The sequence below is a fragment of the Pteropus alecto genome, unplaced genomic scaffold (assembly GCF_000325575.1).
Source record: "Pteropus alecto unplaced genomic scaffold, ASM32557v1 scaffold269, whole genome shotgun sequence".
NCBI lineage: Eukaryota > Metazoa > Chordata > Mammalia > Chiroptera > Pteropodidae > Pteropus > Pteropus alecto.
Window position 1 is genome coordinate 413128 of NW_006443566.1, and position 21657 is coordinate 434784.

Consider the following 21657-nt stretch of genomic DNA (forward strand, 5'->3'; position numbering starts at 1 on the left):
TTTTGAGAATGTTATTTTTTTGGGGGTAAAAAATTGTTCGCTGCAGGTATTTTCACCATCCTAATGTGTCAAATATTTCCTTGCTTTATCTTGGCTAAGAAATCTTCCTCTTTATCTAGACTGATTTTGGACTCGACCCTTTCCTTTATTCCCCCGATCCAAGCAACTACCAAACCCCATTTATTCTACCTACACCCAGTATATCACATCCACATTGTTTTCCTCATTAAAGAAAAAACAGAGAAGAGACACACAGGTCTTTATGCTTTTCCCATGGCCCCAGGAAGGAGAGCCCATGGTAAGGCCTGCCTCCACAGAGTAACATTAAAAGAAAATAAAGTAAGTCCTGCGCTTTACTGTTATCGTCCAGTAGAAATAGCAGGTGTTAGGAATGCAAATTGACAAGACAGAGAGGCCCTCAAGATGACCCAGGAGAGGGTCTGGAGTGCAACAAACCTTCTTTTCTTTTCTTTCTTTCTTTTTTTTTTTTAGCATTTTATTTTATTATTAGTTTCAAGTATATAGCACATTGGTTAGACATTTATGTAGTTTATGAAATGATCCCTCTAATTAGTCCATCACTCCTCTGGCTGTACACCTAGCCATTTACATTACTGCTGACTGCATTCCCTATGCCGTGCTCCCCACCCCCACGACCATCTCTCAGCTACTAATTTGTACTTCTTTAACCCTTCACCCCATTCTCCCAGCCCCTCAGATCCCCGCTCCCCTCTGGTCATCACCAGATTTCCTTCTTTGCTTTTCCCCTGTCTCCTCGCCCTAATCATTCCTATTGCCTTCTTTTTCTAATACATAGAAGCTGTGTCCATGGGTGAACACAGTTTTAACACTTCTCACAGCAAAATGCAATTCATAAACGATTTTGGATTATCTATTGACTTGCATTAGAAGAAATAATTGAGAGTTGCATGTACACCTGGCATATGTCAATTGAACAGTAAAATGCAAACCTTGTTAAATTTAAAAAATTTTCTGAGTAGTTTAGAAATTCTCAAAGTCACTGGCAATTGTCTAAGCATATGTTTTATGTCAGATACTTTACCAGACTAATTAAATTTTATGGCTTCATTTTTTTTAAAGACTTTATACTTATGGCATGTTAGGCTGTGCAAGTCCTGTTCAATAATAGAATGTATACAGTAATTTTAAATTAGAAATGTCTTCTTTTTTGAAGTGTAAACAGAATCATATAGAAGTGACAGTATTTTTATTATTCTTTAGCAACTTGGAGTTAACATTCCAATATACATTTTTATAATTTACTTTGAAAAATTAGTGCTTAGTTTAAAAGGTGCTTTTTATGCCAGATTTTTGCTTGAAGAAACTAATTTGGCCAAACTTATGTGCTGTAAGAACAGATTTATAATGGAAAGGTTGACACATTTAAAAGTAAATTGGGTTTAATTTCAGAAAAATTAACATCATATTCAACTATAATAGATTTGAAAGATAAATTAAAATAATCACCTCAGAAAATTACCAATTGGAACTTTAAGAGTCTTATTCCCCCCGAGATATTGTGTATTCGGCACATGTAAATTTGACTAGATATGATTAACTGGAGACTTTAATTAACTTTTGTTTAAAAGATCAAGCCCACTTTGGGCATGCATTTTAAAAATGTAAATGTACCTGATTGTCATAGTCTCTGAATTGAGGTAATAAACAGTAAAATTATACTGTACAAGGAAACAATCTATAGAAAAGAACAAATACTTTAAATCAATTTTCCCAATACATGTAAACTGGCTATGTACTCTTAAGTATTTTTATATTTATTGTTATCAAAATATTCCATTCAGAAGCTCTAGGTGGTTTCCAACATATAGATACATTATAGTCTATGAGCAGAAACACTTCTATCTATATATTAGTTAAAGGCAAAGAAAATTAGATGCACAGATTTTTTTTTTTAAATGTGTCTTTGAATTGTTTCTTTCCTATTATGGTTAAGACTGTCAAACTGCAGACTAGTTGCTGTTTCATTCAGGTCCTTTGCCATTTAGTTGGTACAATATTTCATTATTTAAGTCAGCAGTCCTCAACGTTTTTGGTACCAGGGACCAGTGGTCCAATGAGAATCTAATGCCTGATGATCTGAGGTGGAGCTGAGGCGGTGATGCTAGTGTTGGGGAGCGGCTGCAAATACAGACGAAGCTCTGTTCACTTGCCCACTGCTGACCTCCTGTTGTGCGTTCCTGGTTCCTGGTACCAGTCTGTGGCCCAGGGATTGGAGACCCCTGATTTAAGTATTAAGTAAATAATATATTAAATAGAATTATGAATAACACTGATTGTTCATACACTGTACCTTTTGTTTAATCAAATTCAAATAATGTAATGACCAATTTTACTGAGTACATTTTCTATTCTTTGATTTAGAAAAATTCTATCTCCACATGGCTCTTCTGCAGCATAATCCTTGATAACACATGGCTCAGCTGCAGCTGTGACCCAACAATGAGGCAGTTTTATGTGTTCAAATATCCTCTTCAGTAAAACCTTAACATTACAGTTTCTTTTAGCCTACATTTGCCTAACTTGTATGAAACCACAAAGTCAACCAACTGTACCTTGACTGCGCTGTTCTCATGCATGGTGATGCAGTTATTGGCATCTTCTGAGAGCTGGTACAAGGCTTGAGCTGTTGCTCGATGCACATTGGTGTCATTTGATTTCAGGTAACGCACTAATGGAGCCACCGCTTTGTGCTCGCCAAAGGCCACTCTATTCCTGCCCCACATACAGCAACGTGAAATGGCTTCTGCTAGATGACGCCTCAGTTTATCGTTATTCTGCACGAAGGAAACAAATGGTGGTATGTGCAATATAATGATCCTGTGAGATCATGTTTATGCTCTAGATGTTTATTACCCACTAAGATGCCAATGAGCCCAGTTACTCAGGTGCTGTCTTGAAGGGAACTAGGATTTTGGTGGGTCGCCAATGTTTCAATTCTGAGTTTTCTTTTTATGAACTGGACATTGTCAGTGCACAAACAGGTGATCAGGAGTCTGGACATTGTCAGTGCACAAACAGGTGATCAGGAGTCTGGCATTTTAGATATCTGCCTGGCATCATCATCATCATCATCATCACCACCACCACCACCACCACCATTATCATCATCATCATCATCATCATCATTATTTGTTCAAGGCTCAGTTTCCTTTTGAGTAAATCTACTCACAATACAGAATTACAGATCAGCAAGTAGTTTAGTAATAAAAATAATTCGGGACATTCTTAATGGAGCATTTCAATTAACTGGGATAAGCAGATTAATTCTACTTCATCACCCTAGGAATACTTCTACGTCAGTAATACACCTTGGCTCCCTAAAGGGAGAAGACAGTGCAGCAAACAATGATGTTTTGAATCTGCCATTTTCCTTTCTGTATTCTTTATGCAGACTATATCCTTCTTTTTGGATGTAATTATATCATATAGGTATAATATAACTAAATAAAGTACAGTTTTCTGTTCATTAATTGTACTGTTCTCTTAAATAAGGCAATAACTTGGTGTCCTTAAATGAATCTGGCAGATATTCTTAGGTACTCAGTGTAAGACTAGCTCTAAAAAGTCTTCTAGACCAAGCATCCTTCCAATGATTGAATTTCTGCTCTATGACTTTTCTGCCAAGTGGTAGTGCAGCCTATGCTCAAATACCTCTGGTCATGGTGAAGTCATTATCTCTCAAGGCTACTTACTCTATCTGGCACAGCTCTGGATAAACAATACAGTGACTGCCAAAATCTTCGAGTCCAAGAATGCCATAGACCCAAGCTTGCTAAGCTGGGGGAGGCACATTTAACTCCTAAAGTTGGCATAACAATTACCTTAAGAGTAATAGTAATGATGATGTGATGACGATGATAGTTAACACTTCTACAATAACATATTTGTCACTGTTTTACTTGCCAGTGACAAATGAAAAACAGCCCCTATTTTTACAAGGATCTTGCATATTAACATTGTACACTTTAAAATACACTTTCACACTTATTAGTCTCAGAGAAATTAAATGAATTAACCAAAATTTCAAACCTCATAGGTGATGGATATTAAACTTGAATCCAGGTTTCTGGACTTGAAGCTCATTGTTTTTGCCACTACACTGTGATATCTTATGACAACATGCATTTAAAATAAAAAGATGTGTTACTTACTGTATTTGCTAGTTTGGACAATAAAGGGACAACTCCATGATCTGTAATAACAGCTAAATTTTCTTGATCTTTTGCTATATTGGTAATAGCAGCACATACACTTGCCAAAACTTCTTTATTATCTGATTTCAGCAAATTGACAACAAGTTCCAAACCACCAACAAAGGAACGAACCATTTCTCCAGCATCCTAGATAACAATAAAAATAAAGATGACATCAATAATAAACCGGTATCTAGCATTTCTTTAAAAGAAAAAAAGTAATGATAAGGCTGAGAAGTATACCTGTGGCATGAAAAACAAATTCAGTTTGACTTATTTCCATATTATATATATTATCGATGTGTGTATGTATAAAGTATGTATGTGTATATACATGCATGCACACAATTCAGTTTTAACAAATATTGACTGAACAACTATGATATGAGTCACTGTGCTAAGTATTGGAGATATAGAAGTTAACAAAATACAGTTGAATCTTTTTATTTCCAGTAGTTATGTTCTATAAAATCATCAGAGAAAGGGAATTAGTAAATACTGAACCATTGCTCCTAAGGGAAATACAAGTTTAAGTTCCTGCAAGACTCTGGTAACATTTTTTGTCAACTAATCAATATATAACCTTGTGTTATATGTGTTTCTGTTTAAAGATCTTATTTCGTATATTGTTAATTCATTAATGTTGAACTCATGGATAACATACTATAACTTATGCCTGAATGAAGCTTACCTAATACACACTTTTTCTCTGTAAGGCACATCACAGTCTTCTAGCACTTAGGGACACTAGACAGCACTTCTACACCATGCTTGGGGGACATTTTAAACAGTAAAATCTTGAACAAAAAAACCCATGAAAATGTGGAAGATGTGGCACTAAGTAGACTGTAAAATGGATGCTTATTTACAGTATGAGAGCTGAAACAAGAAGGCAGAGCATCATCTTTTTGACCTCAGCTGAAAACTTGCACATTGAGCAACTCAAATTTTTCACCATTCTGTTCATATTCAAGAATGACCAAGAAAGTGCTGTGAGTATTGATTTCAGAGTTACAAAAAAATTTAGTAAGTAGGCAAATTCCCATACAGAATCTGTGAATAATATGGATGGACTGTGTATACTCTGCTGCCATCATGTTGCTTTCAATCTGTGGCGAACATGAGTGTTAAGAAATTATGAGTATAATAAATAGCCCTAAGGGGGAAGAGGTAAAGATACCACAATACATACAACAAAGGAATCTCAGCTGGTGTGGATTCAAGGACTGCCTCCCAAGAGGATGTCTGGAAACTAAGGCCTGAGGCATAATCCAGTGTGAGGGAGAGTCTGTGTGAAAGAGTCATCATATAACATAGATCTGAAAGTGAGAAAAGTGACTTTTTTCTAGGTCACAATGGTTAGAGCATAAAATAGGAAAGGGAGAAATGGGCTAAAATGACATGTAAGAGGTGAGATCTTGAAGGGTCTCATAAGCCTTGGTACAGAGTTTAGAGTTCCTTTTAAGGGCATTTGAAAGCCACATAAGAGGTTTAAGTGTTGGGGGTGTAAGGTGGAGAGGGGATTTTTATCAATTTTCTGTCTTGGGAGATCTCTCAGAATTGCAGGGTTGAAGTTGGGGCAAGGAATGATGTTGGGAACTCAGAGGTTATTTCGCTAGTTCAGATAAGAGGTGGGCATCGTTTGGATGAGGGTGATGGTTTAGACCTGGAGAGAACAGTGTAGGTTTGTGAGGATTGATCAGAGAAGATTAAGACAAATGATTTAGTGATGATTCCTTTGTTTCTGGCTTGACCTAGTGGTGCTAAAGGCAGGGGTTTCTTTTGTTTTCTTGAGGGGGAAGGGTGGTATTTGGCGTGAGAACACCTAATTGAATGAAGTGTCCACAAGACATTTAACTGGAGACACCAGGAGTCAGGGGGAAATATGGGTTTGGAGCTCAGGAAAGGAAACAAAGGCTGAATATGGAGATGTGGAAGTCATTTGCATAAAGATTGTAACTGAAGTGATGAGTGTGAAAGCGTGGGGAGTGAGATAAAAGTGGGCTACCTGTCCCAGTGTCAGAAATGTGGGCTGAGGAAAAGAATTTGTCACAAGAACCTGAGAACAGATGTTTGAACAGAAATCCCCGCCTCCCCTGATGCATAGCACTGGTGCGTGATATCCACCGATTGTTAGTTGGCTTCGTGGCTTTCTCAAACTACAGAAATTAATATCTTTTGAGTGCCAAATATATATTAGGTATTTTGCATAAACTTTCTTAAACCTCAAGATAACCATGCCAAGTAGAAGTTATTTCCATTTTAGATTGCAAAAATTGAGGTTCAAAGAAGTTGAACTGCATAATCTAGGTTGTATCCCTCATGAAGGCAAGGGACATGTTTTAGTGCGTTCAGTGATCTTCACACATCATAAATCTGGTCTGATCATTTCATCCCCATACCCCACAAATCCTTCCATAACTTCCTCTTGTCTGCCTCATGGTAAAATCCAAACCCACACGTGGCTTCCTAGCCCTTCATAGTGTGTCCCTAGCTTCCTTGTCTCACCTTTCCTGCCTTGACCCCATTCTCCAAGCTCTCTCACACACCCCAAGCCGGTGGCTCACCACAGGAGCTAATAATCAGAATCCTGACATTCTCTGAGAACGCGTTTCATTAAGCGTGGGGTGGGGCCTATGACAAACACCTATATTTCTAAAAACTCTCGTGGTGAGTTTGAACTTCAGCTGGTATTGGGAACACGGCTTACGCATTAGTCCTTCAAGTCTCATGTCCTCATATGTGCTACTTGCACATGTGTCCATGCCTTTGCATGTGCCCTTTTTGTCTACTTTTCTATTAGTTTGGGAATTCTTACACATCCTCAGCTACTAACGAAGGTAACATTTTCTTTAATAAGCCTTTCCTGAACCTCAAGTCTGGGTTAAACTGCTCTTTCTATAATTCCCAGTTCTTCTATAATATAATAACACTTATCACTCTATGAAGTTAGTGGCTTATTTGTTTGACTTTAATGTTAAACACTTATGTTCCAAGAGGGCAGAAACTCTGTCTTATTCACTGTTGTATGCCCAGTGCCTATGCCACTTTCTAGCAGTAAGTACCTGCTCAATTAACATTCGTTGAATTTGATTATATGCAAACTCACGTCTACAAAAGGAATTTTCACTGACAGCATAACAAACTAAACTAAGCTTCCAGTAAATGTCGAAGAAAGGACCCAATCAGATTCTTCCCAAGGGTAAGGACAAAACTTTTTTCTCCATACCTTGTCTCTCCCAATTGCTGCGAGAAATGATGTCAGCAACATTGGATATTTGAATGCAATTTCTGATAGGACACATAAATTCTGATGTATTAATAAAATTATTTTGAACATATTTACTTGCCTTTTTTTTCTAAAATTCTACAATAAAGTTTTTATGTAATACAAAAGAAGTTATTTTACTTTCAACTGTCTTGTATACTGGCATCTTATTATACTTCTATGCATTCGATACAATCAAATCAAAAGATTATAAATATAAATTTATTAACCTTCGGTCAAATATCCAATATAACTTAATCCAAATTATTCTTTAAGATACTTAGTAGCAGTAGTTGTAGAAGTAGTATTCCCATGTTGTAGATGAGGAAAACCTCAGGCAAGTGAATTAATATGTGAAAAGAAAAATGATAAGTGGCAAAAGGTGAATTTGACTCCAGATCTGCCTGATCCCAAAGCCCCTCTACAATGTTGTGGTTATGTAAATCCTAACCATTACTTACTTGGTCCAAATGAGACTGTGAACATGTAAATGCAAAAGCAAAATAATGGCTCTTAGAATTTAAAGAAAGTTCAAAAGTATAGCCCAAAGGCTCAACTTTTCTAAGTGATGTTATATGTGTCAATAATCTAACACATTTTTCAATTACAAATTTATAGAACAATTTTTTTTCTCAAGGGACAATGGAGGAATTCTAGAAAGATGATGGTGACATAGTTTTTAATCTCCCTATAAAAATGGGGCAACTGGTATAACAAAACAAATAAAAGGACAACATATACAACAACACTAAGTGACAAGGTATCTATACCAACCCCAAAATACACACAGGTCAGGACAAACTACCAACCACTACAAAATCTGCATGTTCTAAGAAAGAGCTGGAATCTGAGTAGGGAAGGCTCAGAGAATGCCCCGAGAGCCAGGGAACAGAGTTGCCATCAGGTCTCACTAAAAAGCTCACAACAGCATCAGAAGCTGGCAATGGACTTTTCAGGCTGCGATTGATGGGTAAGTCTAAAAAAAATGCCACCAGGTCTGATAGTACTGAAGCGTTCTGTAGGTCTGAGACCTGTGAATTCTTAAAACTATAAACTAGAAGCCCTCTCCTTGGACAAAGCCCCTCGTTGAGGAGAAATTACTGGGGGTGGCATCCAACTTGAGCAAGGACAGTGGGATGAAGGGATGAGAAAGTCCAGACAAAAAGAGAGGAGGAAGCCCGAACCTACTCTCTATCACTGTGAAAATCACAGACATGAGATCTTGAGAACCATAAAATTAGAAATGCTACCCTGGCCCATCTCTCTCTCTCTAAAAGACCATGGAAACACATTTCACTTAAAAATGAGCAATATAGAAAGACTACAGTCAATTTCCATATGGAGTTATTATAAGAAAAAAATGAGCTCAAATAATTATAGAAGCAGTGAAAGGAAAATATGAATTAGGATTATTAAAGTGCATAAATTAGGTGATTAGTAAAATAAAACAATTTCCATAATGAATTAGAAATAAAAAAATTCATTTTGGAAATGAAGAGTAAACTAGAAGGAACACAAGGATAAATGAACAACACAGGCAATATTTTTAAATAAACAGAAGATGTGAAAACTCGAAAATGATGGAAAAAGAGCAAACGAAAAATTCAAGAGAACAAGTAGGCAGAGAAGATCTAACATATGTATAGTAACAGTCCCCAAGAAGGAAACAAAGCCCTAAAATAGAGCAAATTTTTAGAACTATAAATCAAGAAAACCGTTTCCTAAAATAAGTAAAACCTGAAAATATATGGAAAAGTCATCTTATATACCAGGAAAAGTTGGCCTAGAATGGGCTAACATAAAGACATATTCTAGTACAACTGCTAGACTTTAATAAAAAAGAAAAAAAATTCTTTGGTCGTTTAGGCAAAAAGACCAAGTCACTTATAAGAAAAAGAATATGATATCATCCTTAGACTTTTCAATAGCAATGTTTCATGCACAGGGGAAGGTAATAACCTATATAAGCTACTTAAGAGATAATGTGAATCAAGGTTCTAACATCCAGCCAAAATGGCTTTCAAGTATAACACTGTACAGGGAAGACCTCAGGGAATGCTATCAATACAGGCCCTTCCTGAGCAATCTATTTGAGGATGAGTGTCAGACCTCCAAAAAGACTAGAAGACATTGACAAAATAACTGAGGATTTCTTAAAATCCTCTGGTGGCTTTATTTCCTTCAAAATGAGGTCTAAATTGTTAGCATGACACTGAAGTATTTTCCCTATCTGGCCCAACCTCACCCTCTTCTCTTATTCCCTGGTATACTCTTGCATAATCTATACTCCAGCATCTAGGATTACTGTTGTTCCCTCATGATTTTTACATCTTTAACTCTGTTGTTTTATCTTCTAAACTCCTTCTCAGCCCTAAAAACTCTGACTCATCTTTTAATACATCTTTTTATTTTAAGGTTACAGAGATTGTTTTATTAATTTTTTTTTTAGTGAACAGTAAAATTCACTTTTTTTGCATTACAGCTCTATGAGTTTTGTCCAATGCTTATAATCATGTAACCACAACCACAATCAAGATATAGAACTGTTCCACCACCCCCAAACTCCCTCATGCTATCTTGCTATAGTCAGTACTTCTTCCCACTCCCAGTCTCTGGAAACTCTTTATGTGTTTCCTGCCCCTATATTTTTACCTTTTCCAGAATATCTTATAGATGGAATGATACAGTATGAAGCCTTTTGAATCTGGCTTCTTACACTTAGATAACACATTCGAAACTAATCCATGATGTTGCATGTATCTGTATTCGATCCACTTTTATAGCTAAATCACATTCCATTTTGTAAATGCACCACTGTTTGTTTATCTGTTCAACAGATGAAGGGTATTTGGGTTGTTTCTAGATTTTTGGAATTATGAATAAATCCTCTATAAATATTCATGAACTGGTTTTTTTGGTGAGCATAAATTTTGTTTTTGAGTAGGTAGGAGTGGTTTACTATCTAGTTCATAACATCTGCTTATTATCTTTTCAATATTTGTAGGGTCTATAGTGATGGTCTATTTCTATCCCTGATATTGGTAACTTGAATCTTCTTTTTTCTCTTGATCATACTGACCAGAGGTTTATTAACTTTACTGATTTCTTTTTCAAGAATTGGCCTTTATTTTTTTCTAGTGGTTTTTAAAAATAAAAACTTAGATACTCTTTAAATTTACGTTTTTAATGCTATGGGTTTTCCTCTAAAAGGTGTTGTGGATGCATCCAACAATGTTTGATATGTTGTGTTTTCATTTTCATTCAATTCAAAAGATTTTCTAATTTTCCTTGTGACTTTTTTTGGTCCATGGTTATCTAGATGTTTTTAAATTTTAGAATATTTGGGGACTTTCCAACTATGTTTCTGTTATTGACCTCTAGTTTCATTCTATTATGGTCAAAGAACTTTTAATTTTTATGATTTCTTAAGGTTTGTCTTATGGCTCAGAATATGGTCCAGCTTGATGAATGTTCTGAATGTATTCTAAAATAATGTGTATTCTGCTGTCATTGTGTGGAATGTTCTATATACATGTTGTGCTCAGTTGTTTGACACAGGTGTTCAGGTTTTCTATATCCTTACTTATTTTCCATTGTTTTCTATTGATGACAGAGAAGTGGTGAAATTTTCGACCATTATTGTGGATTTTTCTATTTCTCCTTTCAGGTCTACCAGTTTTTGCTTCATGAATTTTGAAGTTCTGTTTTTAAGTGACCATAGAGATTTTATATTAAAATCGGATAAAATAAATCCTACAGACAAGTAAAAACAACATAATTCTCTATTTATTCCTCTTTCAAAAGTTATATTGAAAGAATTGTTTTCATGTATAGAGCATATAGACACAGTTTCCTTTGTTCTGTTTTTTAGAAAAACTTAGTGGTTCTCAAATTATAAGGTTAAAAATTCTACAAGACTGTAGACTGTTGTATTGCATGTTTACTGCATGGATGATTTAAGGACTATACAAGGATAAATTTAACTCTGATTTTTTTCTTATGTACTTACTCTGGAGCCCAACCCCCTATAAAAAGGCACCTTCACATTATTTTCTTTCTCCTTTATTCTACTTGGAACTATCAAAATTAAAGGTTATTTGCAAGCCAAACTTCTATCAACTACTTTTTTCCCCAGTAAATGAATCTGAGCTTTTGCTCTCTTCAGTCATGTCTCTCTCGATCATGGCACCAAAATTCTATTATATTTGATATAGCTATGAGCTGCCTTCTAAGAATATCTTAACCATCTATTTATCCATTGCTAACTGATGAAGTCTAGTACCCATGTGGCATCATAGTTATTACAATATTGTTGACTATAGTCTTTATGTCATACTTTATATACATCCCTGTGACTATTTTTATAACTGGTAATCTGTATTTCTTAGTCCCTTTCCCCTTTTTCACCCATGCTCCCAACCCCCATCCCATCTGGTGACCATCAATTCATTCTCTGTAATACATTTTTTAATAGCAGCTTAGATAATATCTCCTCCATGAAATTTCCCTCCACTCCCCTTCTCAGTATTAGTCACTCCCTTCCCTCCATATTCTTGTAGATGTTTTCCTCCAAAATCCATTTCCTCTTTCTCCTGTGTTTGCCAAGCCTTGATTTTGTTTGAGTGTCCATCTCTCACATACAAGCATCAGGAGAAATTGCTTCTAGACCCCAGAGGTAATTCTTGACTGGCCTAAGCCTATTCTGGAGTCTCATTCCCTTTGTCAATTATTTGTTAAGGGGTGGGGTAGATATGGCCCAATTGTGGCCAATGAATTCTGAGACAATATCTACCAGAATCTTCTGGAAAAGTCTTCCTATTTATAATAAGGAATAATCATAGGTCACACTGAGACTGGCAGAACAGAAAGGGGAAAGAAAACAGCCTGGGTCCTTGGTGACATTGTTGAGCTGCTCAATCAATTTACCCTAATATCTGATATGGCCATTTAATACCAAATACAAATAGCCATTTTTCATTATATTATAGTTATTTTCTTATGGATCCTTTCCCAATTAATTTGTGAGCTCTTCAAGAAGAGACTCCTGGTCTTGTTCTTTGATTCTCCCTTAAAATATAGTCTGCTATCTTTCACTCAGTAGATTTTCAATAAATGTTTGTTGAATTATGAAAAAAATAAAAGGAATAAGGGGACTATAACTTTAAGATAATTAACCACAGTCACAAACACTAGAAAGAAAAGAGCATGAGCTCTGTAGGATGGAATATAAATTGATAAGATTGATTCAAACTCACAGCCTAGTGACTTCCTGATTCTTTCGCTGCTTTATCAGGAGGCACAGTAAGCCGCAGAACTGGGGCTATACTTGGAAAAACAACAAAAATGATCACATCTGCCTGTGATCCAAGAACTTCCTAAGGTACATGGTATGAGATATAGGGAGCCAAAGTCTCAGTGAGATCATGGGCATGTCTCACCAAGGCCTTGTAATGTTTACAATCTGTGGGACAGTGAAATGTTAAGAGTCAAGCCTACAGACCCCTCCAAAGTTTATCTATTTTGAAGGTGAATTTCTTTCTTTTTTTTCTTTTTGCATTTAAATATTTTAAACGTATGGCAACGTGCCTCACATAGTTTCTATGGAAAGGGAGACAGTATATTTGAGGATGGAAAAAGTCATTACACTGCCAAAACTGTCTTTCACTAATGCTAAGCGACGGGGCAAATTCACCACATTTTCCACCTTCTCACATATCTTAAAAATTAGTCTTCGCCAATTTCACCGCTGCTACAGTATTGGTTATACATAATTCAAATTTTCATCTGTAATAGAAAAACTCTTACTACTACTACTACTACTACTACTGCTACTACTATTACTACTATTACTAATATTACAACAACAACCTAATGTGCATATACATATTTCATTTGATCCTTATAGCTCTGCCTTATGGAGGTATGATATCCCCATTCCTTAGACGAGAAGGCTTACGGTTCATGAACAGTTAATGACAAAACTAAAAATCAACTTTAAATTTCCTGATTTCTCATTTAATGTATCTGTTCACTATACACCATGTGCTTAGACTTGGAAGTACGAATCATTATATTTATCAGATTAAACCTAGTTTATAAATAGTGAGAAGAATCTTCACAATTTATAGGGTTAACAGTTCCCAAAGAGATGAAGCTATTTTGCCAATGATGTCTCCTAAGACAAACAATAACAGTAATTGAAAAAGAGAATATAAAACACCTTTATACTGCTATTAAAGTAAAGCTTGAATGGTTGAATAAGTAGGAAAAGGTGTCAGGTTCAAATTAAACAAAATTAGGTCAAATATACAAATAAGATGAAGAATATGAAGAAGCAAAACACATTTGGTAAATTCAACTAATAGAAAAACACTAAGACATTATTTACAGATTAATGAATAAAACAGAAAATAGATATTTTGGCATTGAGCAATTAAACTTATGGGTATGAAATTCTTTCTCTTGCCTCCAGTGAAAAGAACTGGCAGTTTTCTGATGAGGTGAGATAAACATAATACAACTTTAAAGCACATACAAGCAAGCAAAATATGACTTAAGACAAAGATTTTTATCCAAAAAGGCTATAGAAACCCTGCTTTGTGCCATGTAGAGACTATACAATGCACAATACAGTGTTTGAAAAAGATTTTAAAATAGCACATTGCATATAAAAAATTTCAAAAATGCTACATTCACATTAGAATAGCATGTCAGGAAAACCAAAACTGAACAGGCAAATCTTGTCCCAAAAGTGTATTCAATAAATTAAAGGTTTTTAAATTTCTAAATACAACCTATATACACTCAAGGAAAACAGACTGTGTGGCTCTATCACAATAAGATCTTTGTTCTGATCCTAGTAGTTAACAAGTCCTGTAGCTTTCAATAATACACACTCACACACACACACACACACAGCTGATTTAGAATTACCTTACACTTTCAAATGCAGTTCTTCAAAAATCAAAATTAGAACATCAATTATTACCCTTTTGCTTCTGAAGGAAAAATAAATTAATTTTAGATAAAATAAATGATACAACCCTCATAGTCTAACATAGAAGAAAATGCATTATACTTTTGGGGTAGCTTTATCCAATTAAAGCACAAGAAAACTAAGGAAAATAAATTTAATGGTTCTGATTTTTTTCTACTTCCCTAGCCTAATTAGAGATAATTTTCTTAAATATCACAGACAATTGTAATTTTTACATTTTACTATTTCCTGTGTTGATTCTGCTTTAGATGCAATATTCTGTTAATAAGGAGGTCTAAATTGTGAGGTACCATTGTGTATCCAGAGGCTTATATAGTTAGTTACATGATTCTTAACCAATGATGCATTTGAAAGAAGTTTATAACACATACAAGGTGCTAAACAAATTTGTCATATTATCATAATAGTTATTACTTATAAAACTATGTGTATATACATGCATTTATATATATTTAAAAGTTTAAACATATGTATTAAAATTTTTTTCTCACTTGTACTCAATAACTCACAGATTAAAATAAGTAAAGCAATTTCCTCTTAAGATTCAGTCAGATGCATCTGAACAGTGACTTGTGTGAAAACCATAATCTTGACAGAAAAAAAAACTATCTGAAATAATGTATTTGAAAACAAAACAAAACAAAACAAAAAACTATGGAGTCTCTAATTATGAAGAGATTATTTTACAGAAGCTTATTTGTTGAGTCTGTTACATGACATTTAAGTGTATAAATATGTGGTTAGCTTTCCAGTTCAGCAGCTAAGAGTCTATTGAACTCATAATGAACCTGAAATATAACATTATATTATCTGTAACTAACCCTTGTCTTCATGAATATTCTCATATTTGAAGCCAGGTATACGGTTTACTCTGTCTTATGCAATATGTACTTTTGACTAATTTTTGTATTAAATGGTTTTCATAGGTCTCCTTTCATATTTATCAAAGTTTCTCTTAAAACATACCCAGAGATTAACACAGAATTCCAGCTGTGGTCTGACTAGGGCAGAGTGGAGTGGAATTCTTCTGTGATCTAGAAGCAGTACTGTGGCCAACTATAGGTATTATTTCAGTGGTCACATTACCCTATTTGTTCATATTAAACTTTGAATCGGCTCAAATCCCAATAACCCAATAACCAATATTGTACAGTCAGGATTCCCACATCCTGCACTTACGGGAATTCTAGGAAAATTGGGTTGAACAATTTTTGCAGAAAAGACATAAACTTTTAGATGTGAAATTCCACCTTGTGTAATTTATCTACTTCTATATAATGCTTTGAGAAACCAAGTTAGCTATCTGGATATTTTAAAGTGAAAATGTATCCAAGCATTCTGATGTTAAAATAAATTCCTTGGGTAGGTAGAAAATATAGTTTTTAAGATACTAGTTCTCAAATTTTGTTGCACATTAGAAGTACCCAGGGGAATTTTTAACATCCTCGAAGCCCAAGTTGTACCTCCTACTAATTATATCAGAAAGTATGGTCTTGGGAACCAGTATCCACAAAGATCTCTAGGTGATGCCAACGTGCATCAAATTTTGGGAACTATTGGGTTAAGAGTTCAAGTCACATAATGAAAATACCTGGGGGCCTATCCACATTTCATCTCATTAGGTATATGGCTTTAAAAGTGTTACTCTACTTCTCTCTAAGCTTCAATTTCCTCATCTGTAAAATGGAGCTAATATAATATTTATCTCTTAAGGGTTGTTAAGAGGATACATATAAAGCATATAACAAGATGCCTGGCATATGATAACAGCTGTTATTAGTATTATTATCCTTTAATTATTTTGAGAATGTATATGTTACTAATGGTTTGCACAAAATAGCAACTTAATAAATAACCACTTGGAATGTATTTGATTCCACATATCATCCACCTTGTGAATGTGTTCAATATACATAACTCAGGTGGTAATAAACACTTTGCCACATATTGAATCCTGTTTTAAAATCTACAAAAAATGAGTTAACAAAATACATCTTTTACTGTCATTAGATAATAAATCTATGTTTATTTATATCATTGAAACCACTTTCATTCATAAATTTATTTTTCATTTGGCAAATTAGGAGCCTCGGAAATGTAAAGTAGTATATTATGTTATGGGATTCAAAATGAGTAAGATCTAGATCAGTGGTTCTTAGCTCTGGTTTCACATTATCATCACCTGTGTTGATTTTTTTTAGAAATATAAATGCCTAGGTTTCAATCTCAATATACAGAACAGGGGTTGGGCCCTTGCATAAGAATATTTTTTAAAGCTCTGAAGGTAATGTGTATCCAGAGTAGAGAATAACTGATCTGGATAATTATCAAATTGTGTTGCTGTTATTTCCAAAATCATAGCATTGGTGTAAAATTGATTACCTCGAATGCCCATATTTACTTTAAGAACAAATGGAGAAGACGACGACTCTGCTCCTGATCCTCTATAACAACAATGAGAACACCGGGAAAACTGGCAAAAACAACTTTTTCAGAACTCTCAAATTCAATGAAAGGCTTACGGGAGTGTCTATTCAAGAAAAATGGTTGAATCTCGGAAAGAATAGTGAGCTTTATGTCATTTTAACTTTCTTTATTCCCATCTCCCTCTCCCCAGCTCTGCAGTGGCCTTGAAAACCAGCAGCCTTGCAACCATGGTATCTGGGAAAACCTGCAGCCTAGCAGCTACAGGAGGGAAAGAACGGATCTGGAGCTCCCCAGAGAGCCCCATTCCAATAGAATTATCACTATTTTACCTGAATGACAATCTCTAGGAAAAACCTTAAAGCCTTGTCTTTTCTGGACCTCAGAGCTCAATCAGTGATCTTCCCATCAGAAGCAATAATTTAATATAAAAACTGTTAGAGATGTTAACATCGGCTGGGACAAACAAGAGGATGGCCAAAAAAACATTAAAAGGAAAATCTTGGATATGAGATGTCTATAGAAGGCTTTGAAAAACAACATATTCCCGGGGATCTAAAATGCCACGTGCAAGGGTAGAGTTTTATACATTCCCAGAAAAGAATGGAGATAGCCTTAACTGCTCACCTCTGGCTGACCTTGAGGCTCTATGAAGGCAGAATTGAAAGGCAAGAGAGAGTTGTAAACTGTTGGAGTATTCAACGCGTGCCATAAAATGCACACAGAACCCCTCACCAAAGGGCGAAAAACCCAATGGTGCAAGGCACTTAAGAAAATCTCTTTCCACTCATTAGCTGACTAATGAGCTACATGAGCAGAGACCTCAGTGGCCGCACTGACAAAGAATACAGGCATTGCAGAATTAGTCCAAGAAAGTCACTAACAAACTAGAGCAAAACCAACAACAAATAGCAACAGCATAAGTCCCGGGAAGGGGAAAACTGATTTCTAATGTTTCTACGTTATATTATTTAAAATGTTAATTTCCAACAAAAAATTATGAGACATACAAAAAAAGAGGCAGGTATGTTGCAAAGTATGTTCTGGGGAAAGAAGTCAATAAAATCTGACCCTCAGGAAGCCTGTACCATGTTAGACTTAATAGATAAAGACTTTAAATCAGTCATTATAAATATGTTCAAGGGACTGAAGGAAACAATGCCTACTAAACAATTAAAGTTTGAGAACAGTGTATCAGGAAATAGAGAATATCAATAAAGAGATTTAAATTATATTAAAAAAATCAATGAAAAATTCTGGACTTGAAAAGTACAATAACTGAAATAGAAAATTCACTAGATAGGCCCAATAGTAGATTTGAGCAGGCAGAGGAGAGACTTCTAGTCTGAGGAGCAAAAATAAAAATAGAAATGAATACATCCTCAAGACCAATAGGACACCAACATACTTATATGGGAATTCTTAAAGAGGAGGAGAGAGAGAAAGGGAAGAAATAATATTTGAAGAAATAAAATCAAAATTTGATGAAAAACTTTAACCTCCAAATCCAGTATCTTAAACTAAAAGATATACTCATAGACATATATTAGTCAAACTGTTGAAAGATAAGAAGAGACTCCTGAAAGTTGCAAGTTGCACTTGAAAAATTATACATAACTCATCATATACAAGGAAATTTCATGAAGATCATCAGTGACAAACCAAAGTTCACACCATACTCAGTGGTGAAAAAATCTTTTCCTCTAAGATGAGGAACAAGACAAAGATGCCCACTCTCCCCACTTTATTCAACATAGTATTGGAAGTCATAGCCAGAGCAATCAGATAAGAAAAAGAAAATGCATTCAAATTAGAAAGAAATAAGTAAAACTTATTATTTGCAGATGACATGATTCTATATATGTATAGAACCCTAGAGATTCCACCAAAAAACTATTAGAATAAATGTATTCAGTAAAGTTTCAGAACACAAAATTAATATACAGAAATCTGTTGCATTTTTATATAGCAATAATGAACTATTAGAAGGAAAAGTTAAGAAAATAATTTCATTTACAATTGCATCAAACTGAATAAAATACCTAGGAATAAATTTAACTAAGAGAGTTAAAGACCTTTACCCTGAAAACTGTAAGACATTAAAGAAATTGAAGAGGACATAAATAAATGGAAAGACATCTGTGTTTATAGACTAGAAGACTTGATATTGTTAAGATTTCAATACTACCCATAGTGATCTACAGATTCAATGCAATTCCTATCAAAATTCCAACTTTTTTTTTGCGCAAATAGATAAATCCATCCTAAAATTCATACATAATCTCAAGTGACCCGGAATAACAAAAATAATCTTGAAAAAGAAAACCAAAGTTGGAGGTCTCACACTTTCTGATTTCAAAATTGATTGCAAAGCTATATTAATCAAAACAGTGTGGTACTGACATAAAAAGACATGTATACTAATGGAACAGAACAGAGACCCAGAAATAAACCTTTGAGTATTCTGTCAAGTGACTTTTGACAAAATCATTTTGTCATGCCAAAAAGCTACCAAGAACATTCAATGAGAAAAGGACAGTCTGCTCAACAAATGGTGTTTGGAAAACTGGATATCCATATATAAAAGAATGAAGTTGGACTCTTACCTAATACCATATAAAAAATTAACTCAAAATGGATTAAAGACCTAACTGTAAACCCAGAACTATAAAATTCCTATAAGAAAAAATCCAAAGTGCAATGTAGCCGAAGTCTTGAGTATCCTGAGTTTAGGTCTAGAAGCAGGATAATAAAAATATTCTAGACAGGGGACCGAAATCTAGTTCACTTCTGGAGAACAAGGGTAACAAAAGGGCTTCCATAGTCATGAAAAAGGTAGAAAAACATTACTACTAACTGTTGCCTAGACTATTTCTTGTAAGAAGCTGTGTGTCTAGAGAGGTGGAAGGATACAACCTTGTAATTAGAACTGGGGTCCCAATCAGATGTCTGAAGCAGTGAATTTTGAGATGGCAAAGTTTCTGATGGTGATGAAGTACAGTGTGTGATCCTGGCTGTTCTTGGCTGAAGTGAATATAATGATATTATTAATTAAATGGATGAGATTCTTAATTTTATAAAGTAACTTGCAACCAACAACAAACTACTCAAGATTAAATGGGTAAATGGTTTCTTCTGTAGCTAACTGTTAGCACGGAGTCTGTACAGACCTGTTTAAATATAGTTGTAACTATATCTAATGGATATGTATAGTTGTATGTACAACTATACCTTTAGTAGTAACGTTCCATTTTGTATATTATGCCTCTGTCAGTTCTACCCCTTCCTAGACTAGCAACCTCCATTTTAGCCCTTTATGGAGTTGAGACTAAGAAGGATGGAATGAGAGAGCAGTAGCAGAGAAAAAGAATCCAAATGAAAGCAACAGATTTGACCTGTAGATAGTGGACTTTCCAGCTGTAATCTGAAGACATCCTTACTCTTGTTTTGGCCCTTCCTTTCCCCATTTGGAAATCAGGCATATAGAGAAAAACAAAAACAAAAACATTATAATATAGTTCACTTTAATCTTTTAGGATTTTAGGAACTGGGAGCCAGATAAACAGCATACTTGAAACTATTAAGTGACTTAAAAATGATAGCAGACCCCAAATAGGCTTTACATTTTAAATTTAAAATTACATTTTAAAGAGGTTTTAGATATTTTGAAAAACAACGCAGCCTCTCTGGCACACTGTCGAACAGCTAGGGCCCAAACAGGACCAAATTGAAGTTCATAAACGTGTTTATGGCAGGAATCTTAGTATGAAACTGCTCCCCCTTCACACGCCTTCTCCAAGTTCTCTGTGGCTTCCTGATTGACCATGGCTCATTGGGCAGCTGAAGCTAAACAGAGAGTGATGTCAAATTCCTGTCCTGTTTGATCAGCTGTGTTCTGTCACACCTGTAGTCAGGAAGTTGGCCTCATCCACACTCAGCATTCGACATTCCTGGCTAAAATCGCCCAACCTTGTATTCCAACCTCACAGAAATTAACTGTTCTCTTCTCTTTGGGGTAATCATTCTCAAATGTCTTTAGCTTCTCTGCTTGGAGCAGATCCTTAGGCCACTGGTTTTGAAATTACTAGAGACTTTTTTCCTCCAAGATCAAAATTCAAAACCAGACTTTATTTTCTAAACAAATAGCAAAATTAAGTTTAAAGAGGTTACGAGGAAAATGATCTCATAGATATATTACTGGTTTGGAATACAGATTGAGTTTTCTTCCTAATTCTACAACTGATTTACACGTTCAGAGTATTTATTCTAAAATAAGAATACCTGTTTCCTTTCTAATTCATAAGGAAGTGGTGATCGTAAATTAATATGAATTTTGTGAATAACTTCTTATCAAAGGGCAAAAAAGTATTAACCATTACTTTTTTCTTAATAAAAACTTCTTAAAGAAACAGAATTGAGGAATTTAAATACTATCTTACAACATTCATAATGACATAAAAAATGCAATGATATTTTAAGAAAGAAATGTGATTCTTATAAATGTTGGCAAAAGGCATAAAACTGATTGTAAGTGATGTAATATAATTATACATACCATACTTTATATGAGTTACTGTAGTTTTCAATATCTTATTGTTCATGGAACACAAATTTGAGTTGACTTTCTGTAGCAGAGTTTTGCTTCTTAAGAACAAAGAATTTAATACTACATGGATTTTTGCCAGATTCAGTTGTTGCATTCTTTACATCACAAGTTCATAATACTGAACACC

At 34.8% G+C, this 21657-nt stretch overlaps 1 protein-coding gene across 1 annotated transcript in view; it reads right to left on the reverse strand.

Annotated features, from left to right (window-relative positions):
- ARMC4 (armadillo repeat containing 4) overlaps positions 1-21657 on the reverse strand; it is a 136113-nt gene that overhangs the window by 31071 nt on the left and 83385 nt on the right. The window contains exons 16-17 of the mRNA XM_025041257.1: positions 4194-4382; positions 2595-2816 (exon numbers count right to left, since the gene is read on the reverse strand). Coding sequence (XP_024897025.1) covers positions 2595-2816; positions 4194-4382 — 411 coding nt within the window. The remainder of the gene's footprint in view (positions 1-2594; positions 2817-4193; positions 4383-21657) is intronic.